Source organism: Thunnus thynnus, chromosome 7, assembly GCF_963924715.1.
Source record: "Thunnus thynnus chromosome 7, fThuThy2.1, whole genome shotgun sequence".
NCBI classification, from domain to species: domain Eukaryota; kingdom Metazoa; phylum Chordata; class Actinopteri; order Scombriformes; family Scombridae; genus Thunnus; species Thunnus thynnus.
Window position 1 is genome coordinate 34,861,033 of NC_089523.1, and position 12,603 is coordinate 34,873,635.

Consider the following 12,603-nt stretch of genomic DNA (forward strand, 5'->3'; position numbering starts at 1 on the left):
TTTCCCCTAAGAAAGCTGCCACAAGGTTATGTAAAGTTAACCGGAAATTATACCAGGCATTTACAGCCATTTCTGTTCTAAACAAAGACTTATAGGCACTGTGTTTTCCTTTGGTTGTTATACTTATAGCTATGTTTAGGCTCATAATATTCCTGCTGCATGATGTATAAATGTATGATCATGGAACTGGGTGGAGAGCAGCTAATGTGATTACGCTGTGTACAAACTGCATCAGTGGACTTGTAGTTTTTGCTGGTTCATGAGTCTTTTTTGGGTGTAAGAACTTAGAGTCACTCACAAATTGAAATTTTCAAAAACGATTTCAGTGTAAGTGACTCACATTGAGTAGTATTTCCTCAATCATTTAAAATTTACCTAAATTCCCCAACAATAATCAGTTCTGACAATTTCAGGCCCTTCTGTACATTATTCCAGGAAGAAGTGGCAGCATATTTAAAGGCTTTTTGACATGATCCTTTTCTAACTGTGGGGACCAACATCTGTAGAATATTGTGAGAGTGCCGCTGTACTGATCTTTGGTTTTTACACATGTATGTACACCGATAGGGAAGAACCAGCCCAAGGAGAGATTTATATATAAAAGCCAACCAATTTGAAAGTCTGTGATACAGAGATGGACACTTAGCAGCAGCATACAAAGTACAGTGGTGTACAAGATAGGCAGTAATAAAACGTAAAGCAGTATACAGCATCCAACTTCTTTAGGCACTGCTCAAGTTCATTCATATAGAGCAGATTGCCATAATCCAGTAAAGGTAAAAATGTTGCCGAAATCAAGTGTTTCCTTGTCTGGAGGGAGAAACAGGAAACCTACCTCAAGTTTTAGCTTGGAAACAAGGTGTTAAATGTGTGATTTGAATGACAAGTTCTGATCAATAATATTACCTAAATACTTATAAGTTGTGACCATTTCAATTTCGACTGCTTGGGCAGTTGAGATCTTTGGAAGATTAGATGGCAACTATTTGCCATTTCAAAATAGCATGAATTTGGATTTGTCTGCATTTAACACCAACTTAGGTTGTGTTAAATGGGACTGAACAACATCAAAGGCAGACTACAGGAATTCAAGGGTTTGTCCCACTGAAGGAGATGAGCAATAAATAAATGTACCATCTGCATAAAAATGGAATGCAGCATTTGATAAATTACCACAACGATAATTTACATATATGGAGAACAGCAGTGGTCCCAGTATGGACCCCTGAGGCACGCCCTTTGATACAGGGAGGAAGGAAGAGGAAGAACCAGCAAACTGGACACATTGTGTTTGTGCTGACAAGTAATATGAAAATCAACTTTATATTCAGGAAACTTCATGATTCATTAAGTGTGAGCATGCCCAGATAAGCCAATACTATAAAGTCTATCTGCTGAGGTAACATGGACAACTGTGTCAAAATTTGGAGGATTCGTTGATTAAGATATATCAGGCTTTGGTTCAGAGTCTTTAAGGAGGTTTCAGGAGTTTTTGAAAAGGTTGTAGAGGCCTTTGAGGAGGTCCTAAAAGTCCTTTGACAGAACATGAGAAGGTTCTCGGGGTTGATGCAAAGAAGATTCTAAGAATTATTTATGGGGTCCTGAAAAAAGTTCCAGTTTTAATGGAAGTGATGCTTGTGGTGTGGAGAATACATGGGTCTTGACAACAAAAGGTTCTACATGGGTCCATGATGTGTTCCTTGCAGTCTTTGAAGGGGTTCTAGGGGTCCTTCCTGATATGGTTGTACTTGCAAAGGTTCCAGGTGGAACTAAAGAGGCTTAAGAAGTTAAAAAACAGACTCAAGAGATGCTGGAGGAAGTCAAAGTGGTCTTTAAGGAATACCAAATGGTTGTTTAATAAACTGTTCAGGTTGTATGATTAAGAAAGCAACACTCATCACAGTGGTAGAAGTGAAATTATGTCAACGTGTTTATACATTATAATATAGTATATCCTAATGGAGTTCATGTTTAATATGGAACTGCAGTGTAGGTTTGATCATCTCTTTTCGTAATAAAATGTCGTAGAGTTAGGAACAGTAAACCTGCCTGTTTCCGGGTCCCTCTGACTTTGATTTGATTTTACTTACAGTCAAGTCCTTCAATTCATAACAAAACATCTAAAACGACACTCATGAAAACTTCTACACAAACTGAGTTTATTCTCAGATGACGTTGATGTAAACCCCTCAGAGGCTGCTGGTGTTGGGGAAAGTTAGATCACTGTACCAAGTCCCTCAGGTCAAAGGTCATTTCATCATGTCAACATGTTTGTCCGTGAGGCAGCTTCACATTAGCCACAGTTTCCACTAATTCCCTTTGAAGCAAATTACAGTCAGAGCTGTGAACCAGTGAGACCAATCAGCCTGGGCAGACCTCAGCACTGGTTTCACTGGTCCACAGAGGGCTGAGGACCATAATGACCTCCCTTCAGACTCCTCAGGATGGACAGATACTGAAGTTTGTCAACAGTTTGACTTGTTGCATTTCATTTTTGAGTGAATGATGAAATTAACAGCAACAGTATAATGTTAGTTTTAATATTATGATTTTAACAACCACATGTACTGCTGAGTAGTTTAATCTATAATACTTTATCAGTTGATATATGACATGCAACAAGGGTCCCCAGGCAGAGTGGAACCAGGCTCTGTAACCTTTCAGCTGCCACGACGCTCCAGCTTCCTGTTGCTTCTACTGCTATACTAAGCACAAGTCAAAAGTCTGGGTCCTGATTGGTTCACACCGCCTGTTGTACATTTCTCACATGTTTGAGGAGGTCATGTGACCTGACAGCAGTGCATCCAGCACAGATATCAGATTAAAAAGACCTTCTCTGGGGCAAAGTGATGTTCAGTGCTACTAGCTTACAGCTACAGACGAGTGACGAATGAAAGGAAAAACCGGTCCAGGTCTGAATGCTGGACCCCTACAGTGAGGGGGTCTGGGGGCTCTGTTATGCTATGGGGGGCATTTTGCTGGCGTGATTTGGGTCCACTTGTCCCCTTAGAGGGAAGGGTCACTGCTAATCAATACAAAGTAGTTGTGAGTGATCAGCTTTATCCTATGATGAAACATTTCTATCCTGATGGGAGTGGTCTCTTCCAGGATGACAATGCCCCCATTCACAGGACACGAGGGGTCACTGAATGGTTTGATGAGCATTAAATGATGTGAATCATATGTTATGACCTTCACAGTCACCAGATCTCAACCCAGCTGAACACCTATGAGAGATTTAGGACTTAGACAGCGCTCTCCACCACCATCATCACAACACCACATAAGGGAATATCTTTATGAAGAATGATGTTCATCCCTCCAGAAGAGTTCAGAGACTGTAGAATCAATAAGAAGGCTGACGAACAGTGACCCTTTACTTGGACGGAGCAGAGGAGAGGCAGACAGCGGAGGAAATGCTCACAGTTATTGGATGTCAGGAAGCAAATTTGTCATTGCACAGCCATCCAAAGGTTGAATAACATTATTCTCAGTAGCCATTGCAGTGAGTTTTATCCAGAAGCCTGGTTTTACATAACTACAGGTTGGTTAGGCTAAAATCCATTATCTGTGGTTGGCCACTCAGAAAACATTCAGCCAATCAGAGGAGAGGGTCATTGAGCAGACACAAAACAGCCTGTTCTTGGTAGAGCTCCAGAGACCCGCCACTCTCTATCTCAACTCAACTCAACTTTATTTATAAAGCACTTTACAAACAACACAGTTGATCCAAAGTACTTTACAGCACACAGAGGAAAGCAAAAACAAAAGAAAGAAGACCAAAACACAATATAGGCAAAGAGAAAAGTAAAAATAAAAACAGAATGAAGAAAATAACAATAATAGTAATATTAATCCTAATAACAAGGCACATGGTCACACAAGGCACACAGAGACAACACAGACATACAAAGACTTCAGCGGAAATACTTGAGTTGGTTAAGTTTGGCACAGCTCTGCTCCAGTCCTGGATCTCTGGACAGACAGACGTCTTTGGTCAGAAGATCTCAGGCCTCTGGCAGTGTGATATAGGGATGGGAGTTCTATTATATAAGAAGGTACAAGACCATTTAACCCTTTGTAAGCACACAGCACAATTTTGAAGTCAATTCTATACTTAACCAGTGCAGGGAAGCGAAGATGGGGTGATGTGGTCCCTTTTTTTGACCTTGTTGAAACTCTTTCATTCTGAATTAACTGGAGACGGGATAAAGAAGACTGAGTGATACCAAAATACAAAGAGTTACAGCAATCAAGGCGGGACGATATGAAGGCATGGATGACTTTCTCCAGATCAGTGGTACAGAACAACCTGATTGATTTATTTGTCAAACTCGAGTGCTGAGTCAAATATGACTCCAAGAAATAATGTCAGTTAATTGTTGTGACCCAAATAATAAAATTTTAGATTTATTCTCATTGAGTTGGAGAAAGTTTGCAGCCATCCAGGATTTAATGTGTTGATGACTGTTATTCAGGTCAATGAGTTTGTTGCAGTTATTTGGTTCTAGGGGACGTAGATCTGTGTGTCATCTGCATAACAGTGAAAAGAAAGGTTGTGTTTTTGAATAATATGACCTAATGGAAGCATATAGATGGAGAGCAGGATTGGACCAAGTATAGAACCTTGGGGGACACCACAGGAGATGAAGCCTGAGGATGAGGAAGAGCTACAAATTGAAGCAGAACAACTACAACACCAACAACAACAACAACAACAACAACAACAACAACAATAACAATAGATACATGACTAGCAACAACAAACAGCAGTAACAGCAGGAGAAGGACAACCCAGTCAGCGCGGTCCATGGGGTTTCCTGCGGATGAGAAAGAACCAAGAACTTCAGGGAAGAAGTCAAGTTACTAACATGCAGTAATGGTAAATGAATACATACAGAAGGAGAGGAGGAAGAGGAGAGAGGAGCTCAGTGCATCATAGGAAGTCCCCCGGCAGTCTAGGCCTATAGCAGCATAATTAAAGGCTGGTCAAAAGGCGAGCCTGGTCGGCCCTTACTATAAGCTTTATCCAAAAGGAAAGTTTTAGGCCTACTCTTAAACGTTATATCTCAACTGTTATTGCACTTCATTTTTGTGACTACACTTGCACGTGCAATTTAACTTCAGCTGATACTTTCACAACTGAAACATAAACTCCTTCCAGCACTTCAACTTTAACTGCCACTGTAACGTCTTTCAGTGTTTCAACATCAACCATATCATTTAAATGTATTTATTACTAGACGGAAAAACACTCAATTATTCTAAAGAAATTATTTCCATTTCTATTTATTCATCCATTTATCAATCCTTTTGTAACTCTTTGAAATGACTTTAACTGTCATCCACAAAAAAATTACAAATTTTCTCAACTTTGGAGAGTGTGCAGACAGAACTGTGGGAGCGTTGATTCCCTGCTGGACTTGACATGAATGAGGTGGGAATGGTCTGTTGAGATTCTCCTGTCATGAAGACACATAAAGCAGCAGCCTCACGTTAGTTACTGCAGCAGTCTGCAACACAAGGTCACATGTGGTAAACTGTGTGTAATAATTGTAATAATAATATTAAGGTGTCATTTAAGAAATCTGTACATTCAGTGAAGGTGCAGACTAACTTGATTGTGAGTTCATGCTGCTTGTGAATTCATTTAACGTACATGTTTGAAATTTTTAAAAGTGAAGCATTGTTGTCAGTGTGAAGCTCGGAAAATATGAAAATAATGTCAGTGATTTTCAGAACAATGTCTTTGAACAAAACAAATTATTTGTTTTGTGTTACAGAATGAGAATCACACTTTATTATGAATTGCAAACTGGTTTGTCGCGTAAAACAAGAATGACAGTAAATTCAACTTTATCTTACTTCATTTTCAGCACGTATATACACATTGGAACTTTAAGATATTTGTACTTCATGTTAACTGCGATGTTATACACTGTTATCATTACTGCCAACACATCACTCATTGTGGTTATCTGTATGAACAGAAGCTTACATGAACCTATGTACCTTTTTCTGTGCAGCTTGTTTGTAAATGAACTGTTTGGTAGTACAGGGTTGTTTCCATTCCTTCTGGTTCAGATCCTCTCTGACATTCACACTGTTTCTACTTCTTTTTGTTTCCTGCAAATTTTCTGTTTGTATACGTATGCAACTGTGGAATTTTTCAACTTAGCCATCATGTCTTATGACAGATATCTTGCTATCTGTTGTCCTCTACAATATAACACACGGATGACGTCTAACAAGGCATTAATCTTTATTACTGTGATATGGTTGTACTCGTTTGTGAAATGTCTTATTACTTTATCCTTAAACATCCGTTTGCCACTTTGTGGAAACATCATAAACAGTTTGTATTGCAATAACTACCTAGTTGTTAAACTGGCATGTTCTGAAACCAAAGTGAATAACATTTATGGACTTTTTGGTGTTGTTCTTACCATCATAGTCCCTCTGTTTCCAATCCTTTTCTCTTATATGAAAATTCTTAAAGTTTGTTTCTCTGGTTCTGAACAGACCAGACAGAAAGCCGTCAGTACCTGCACACCTCACCTTGCTTCCCTCCTTAACTTTTCTTTTGGATGTTTGTTTGAAATACTTCAGAGTAGATTTGATATGAGCAGTGTTTCCAGTGTGCTGAGAATCATTCTGTCGCTGTATTTTCTGATCATGCAACCACTTCTGAATCCTATCATGTATGGACTGCAAATGTCAAAAATACGAAATAAATGTAAACACCTGTTCTGTTCTAAAATGTGGGCTTGTCATAGAGATATTATGTAGGTGTGTTAACAAAAGAATCAGTAAATATTTCACGATATACTGTCTTAAATTGTTCAATTAATTAAAAAAAAGAGATGTGAATCTGGCTAGTGTGGAAGGTAGTGAACTGAAATAATGTTCTGGTAATGAACTTAAAGAAAACATGTAGTTGGTAGGAAATGTTGACTGCTTGATTACTTGTAGCTTTTATCATTATCATATAGAGGAATATGGAATATGCTGTTTCTGAAAGGTGAGGAAAGTATGTAACTTGTATAATCTGAGTGGCAATGGACCAAATATGAGCTGCTTTATAGACTCATTCTATGCCTACAGATGTGCATTTTATTTAACAAAATAAGTTCACTATCCAAAAATAATGAAGGAAGTACAGGCTGAGAATGCCATGATGTGAATTCATCACTGTTCCATCCATCAGTGAGTCCACTGCCATCTCTGTGTGGACTCCTGGAAGTCCATTCTGACTACCAGGCCCTGTCACCAGCTGATCAGCCATCAAGACACAGTTTGCCCCAGAAACAGGAAACTTAATTTAAGTTTTAGCTTGGAAACAAGGTGTTAAATGTGTGATTTGAATGACAAGTTCTGATCAATAATATTACCTAAATACTTATAAATTGTGACCATTTCAATTTCGACTGCTTGGGCAGTTGAGATCTTTGGAAGATTAGATGGCAACTATTTGCCATTTCAAAATAGCATGAATTTGTATTTGTCTGCATTTAACACCAACTTAAGTTGTGTTAAATGGGACTGAACAACATCAAAGGCAGACTGCAGGAATTCAGGGGTTTGTCCCACTGAAGGAGATGAGCAATAAATAAATGTACCATCTGCATAAAAATGGAATGCAGCATTTGATAAATTACCACAACGATTATTTACATATATGGAGAACAGCAGTGGTCCCAGTATGGACCTCTGAGGCACACCCTTTGATACAGGGAGGAAGGAAGAGGAAGAACCAGCAAACTGGACACATTGTGTTCTTGCTGACAAGTAATATGAAAATCAACTTACAGCATGCCGAGATAAGCCAATACTATAGAGTCTATCTGCTGAGGTAACATGGACAACTGTGTAAAAATTTGGAGGATTTGTTGATTAAGATATATCAGGCTTTGGTTCAGAGTCTTTAAGGAGGTTTCAGGAGTTCTTGAAACGGTTGTAGAGGCCTTTGAGGAGGTCCTAAAAGTCCTTTGACAGAACATGAGAAGGTTCTCGGGGTTGATGCAAAGAAGATTCTAAGAATTATTTATGGGGTCCTGAAAAAAGTTCCAGTTTTAATGGAAGTGATGCTTGTGGTGTGGAGAATACATGGGTCATGACAGCAAAAGGTTCTACATGGGTCCATGATGTGCTGCTTGCAGTCTTTGAAGGGGTTCTAGTGGTCCTTCCTGATATGGTTGTACTTGCAAAGGTTTCAGGTGGAACTAAAGAGGCTTAAGAAGTTAAAAAACAGACTCAAGAGATGCTGGAGGAAGTCAAAGTGGTCTTTAAGGAATACCAAGTGGTTGTTTAATAAACTGTTCAGGTTGTATGATTAAGAAAGCAACACTCATCACAGTGGTAGAAGTGAAATTATGTCAACGTGTTTATACATTATAATATAGTATATCCTAATGGAGTTCATGTTTAATATGGAACTGCAGTGTAGGTTTGATCATCTCTTTTCGTAATAAAATGTCGTATAGTTAGGAACAGTAAACCTGCCTGTTTCCAGGTCCCTCTGACTTTGATTTGATTTTACTTACAGTCAAGTCCTTCAATTCATAACAAAACATCTAAAACGACACTCATGAAAACTTCTACACAAACTGAGTTTATTCTCAGATGAAGTTGATGTAAACCCCTCAGAGGCTGCTGGTGTTGGGGAAAGTTAGATCACTGTACCAAGTCCCTCAGGTCAAAGGTCATTTCATCATGTCAACATGTTTGTTCCCATTAGCCACAGTTTCCACTAATTCCCTTTGAAGCAAATTACAGTCAGAGCTGTGAACCAGTGAGACCAATCAGCCTGGGCAGACCTCAGCACTGGTTTCACTGGTCCAAAGAGGGCTGAGGACCATAATGACCTCCCCTCAGACTCCTCAGGATGGACAGATACTGAAGTTTGTCAACAGTTTGACTTGTTGCATTTCATTTTTGAGTGAATGATGAAATTAACAGCAACACTATAATTTATTTTAAATCAGGATAAACACCGTGAGATGAATCATCTCATTTTTAAGGGGGTCCCAAACAAACACTCAAAACAAATGGAAAATGGTACAAGACACTGATATATAACACAACGAATAACAGACAAACAACAAACAACAAACTGAATGACAAAGAGAAAAAAAGTGTTACAACCTTAAGGGGAAAAAAACTAACCAGTCTATAGATAAAGAAACATAGGTAAACAGTTTAGATTTTTAGATCATTTTTAGATAAACAAAATGATGACAGAGAGCAGATATTTGCAGATAACTTATGCCAATCGGAAGGAGCCTGAAACATAAAAGCTAAGGGACTACAAAGAGGATCTGATCAGAACGTCTTAGTGAATAATTTGACATATAAGGAACAAAAAACTGTTTTAGATAATAAAGATAGTTAGAGTTAATGCATTTAAAAATAAATTGGTACCAGTGAAATTGATGTCTTATATCAAGATCTGAGGGTGTCTAACACTGTGCAATGGTGTGTAAAAAAAGAACAACCCAGTACAAATATGCAGTGTCTGTTATATATAATACAGAGGGGATGAGATCAGTTTTAGAAGCATTATGATAAACAATGTCAGTGTAGTCCATTATTGGTAATATAAGTTGTGAAACAAGTCTCTTTCTAACATTAAATGTAAAGCAATGTCTGGAACTATACAGAACACCAACACCAAAATTTACTTTTTCATGACATGATCAGTGTGTGGTTTAAAGGTAAGTTCAGAGTCAATCCAAACATCTAGATATTAAATGTTTTCTACTTTCTGAAGAAATCTACCATCATTACAAGTTAAAAACCAAAGAGTTGGATTTGGAGTAGCGGTTCTGTCTCTCACCAAGAAGCACTGAATGGATTTCTGATGCACTGAGTTTGTTAGCTGACAACCAAGTTTGTGGGGTATTGAAATCAGATTGTAGGGCCTCTTGAATTTGTGATATAGGAGCTTTTGATTTAATCTATGATGATGCATCATATATTATCAGTTGATATATTTGGTATCTCAAATCTTAATTCGAGTAACAGGTTTTTCATATTTGTGGATTGCTTCCTGTCTGTTTGTGGGAAATGTGACATTTGTGACTTCCCTCCTATTTGTTTGTGGATTTTTGTCCAATTCGTACCACAGCAGAGCTGTAGAAAAAATCCACAACTGTAAGGTGCAGTTATTAGCTAAACCAGCAGGTGGCGACATTCCCTCACATGAGCTGACAGTACTACAGTCTGTACTGGAAGACGCTTAAACAAGAGTCTACCAAGCATCCACATTCGTACAAGAGCAGACAACAAGGAGAGGGACAGCAGCCTGGCTTCAACAATAAAAAAACAAATAATACAATAAAAAAGCTGTGTTTGTGCTTGTATCTTGCACACACCCACCTGGCTGCCAAATACACTTAAGTGTACTTAAAATGTAAAAGAATAGCAATAAGCGCATTTAAAGCACATTATTGATGCATTGAATTTAGATTTAAAAAAGTGTATTTATTTTGTGTTTTAATGTACTGTGTTAAAGTGTACTTTAACCCAGCTGTATTTGAATACTCTTATAATAAGTACATTAAGATGTGGTGCCTTTATAGTTATACTTTCATGTATTCATTAAAAAGTGTACTACTTTTTAATACCAAAAAATGTACAAGTATAATACCTTTAAGCACACTTTAATCATTTTACATAAAAATATGCTGTTAGTACACTGGAATGCAGTATCCTGAAGTGGGCTTTATGGAATATATGTGAAAAGTACTTTATACACTTTTACAAAGCTATCTTTAAATACTACTGACAGACAACACTAATGTGTATAAATATCTATTTTACTAAGTATCATGTAAATAAATACAATACTAGTGCATTTTGAATTTATTGTGGCACACTTTTAAGTACATTGTTTGAATAAACTTAAAGTTAATTTTAATCAAGTAGTATTTATTTGTACTTATGAAAAGTGATTCAATATGGGCTAGTATTTTAGTTGCAATTTAATGCATTAATTATAAGTGTATTATATGTTAATACCAAATAGTGAACAAAATGTGCATTAGTTTTAAGAACACTTTGATCATTTTACATCAAAGTATGTATGTTGTAACATATATTAATCATAAATAAATGTGTACTGGAGCTGACCCTAGCACTAGCTGCTAGTTTGGTTAGCACTTTACAGTCTATGGTTAACTGTGATAATGCTAATGCTAATTTTTGCTACCAAAAAACAGGCTTAAAACCATTAAAACAAAATGTACTTAACAGAAAAACTGAAAAACCAAAAAAACTGATCTGACTCTAAGATCAACTGATCTTAGAGGGTCTTTTAGAACAACCAAATGCTGAACAAGACTTTTTTAGGCAACCAATATGTTACAATAAACTTAAAACTGAAAACACACTATGAAATATCGGCAGCTACGCCTAAACTCTGTGAATCTGGGGTTATGCCATGGTTACGTTACGAAATCAATGTTGTTGCTGTGGTGGTGACTTGTCAATCACAAGGTAGCCACACCCTAAAGCATATGCTGCTTTATCATCTATTTTACTTTTAACAAGACCATAATTTACAAATTGAAAATCATAGTGTAGTGAAGAAGACTTGAAACCAGCGATTGAGACTATAAACTCATTAGGAAAGTATTTACTGACGTAATTAATCAAGTGAGAAGTAGGGTCATTTTCTTATAGATTTCTATACAATTGGACTTCTTTTTGCAACCACTGGAGTCGCCCCTGCTGGCCATTAGAGAGAATACAGATTTCGGGCACAGACTGTTGTTCTGTCTGCTCATGTGAGGGAATGTCGCCACCTGCTGGTGTAGCTCGCAACTGCACCTCACAGTTGTGAATTTTTTCCACAGATCTGCTTCAGTACGTATTGGACAAAAATCCAAAAAGAGTTAGGAGGGAAGTCACAATGTGTGTGGATCCACAAATACTTAAATATCCCTTTACATGTATTTTGGTGGTGAAACTATTTACATTTACAAAAACTATATCATTTTTTAATGTGAAATTAAAATATGTGCTACTATACAAGTAACCCGATGAAAGGGGCTACATGCAGAGGTTGTGGGATATATGGATGCTTTGAAACCCAACATCTAAGCTGACAAAGAAACAATTACTAGCTCAGTGTTCCAACATCCGCAAACAGCAACTGCTATCACAACTAGAGATTGATGAGGTACAATGAACATGCTACGGCAGGGGGAGCCAGGACGACAGGTCAGAGGGGAGATATCATCATCCTCCCCACACTCCGAGATTGGGTACCAAGCCCCAACAAGCCCTTAACACAAGGGCGACTGACCTAAGAATGACTATCATGACTAAGCTGGAAACCCGGTACCCTTGTAGTCGATTACCAAGGCTAAGTGACAAAGTACCCTCTGAAAGTCTGCTAGAGGACATGAATACAGCACTACGTACTATCCCTACTACTCTCCCTACATCCCATATGTAGAGACCATAACTGGGACCATAACTGAGACCAATTAGCTGATATACACCACAGCAACAATGATCCTAGAGATGCTCGGCTAACACCATAAACCACAAAGAGCATTACCCCCCATGGAGAAGGAGGCTGGAGGCCAAGATCAAGGC

At 38.0% G+C, this 12,603-nt stretch overlaps 1 protein-coding gene across 1 annotated transcript; it reads left to right on the top strand.

Annotated features, from left to right (window-relative positions):
* Window positions 1–5,838: 5,838 nt before the first annotated feature.
* Window positions 5,839–6,789, top strand: LOC137186839 (olfactory receptor 11A1-like). Its single transcript, XM_067595874.1, has one exon. It carries the CDS (start codon window positions 5,839–5,841, stop codon window positions 6,787–6,789), a length of 951 nt encoding a protein of 316 aa, XP_067451975.1.
* The last annotated feature ends 5,814 nt before the right edge of the window (window positions 6,790–12,603 follow it).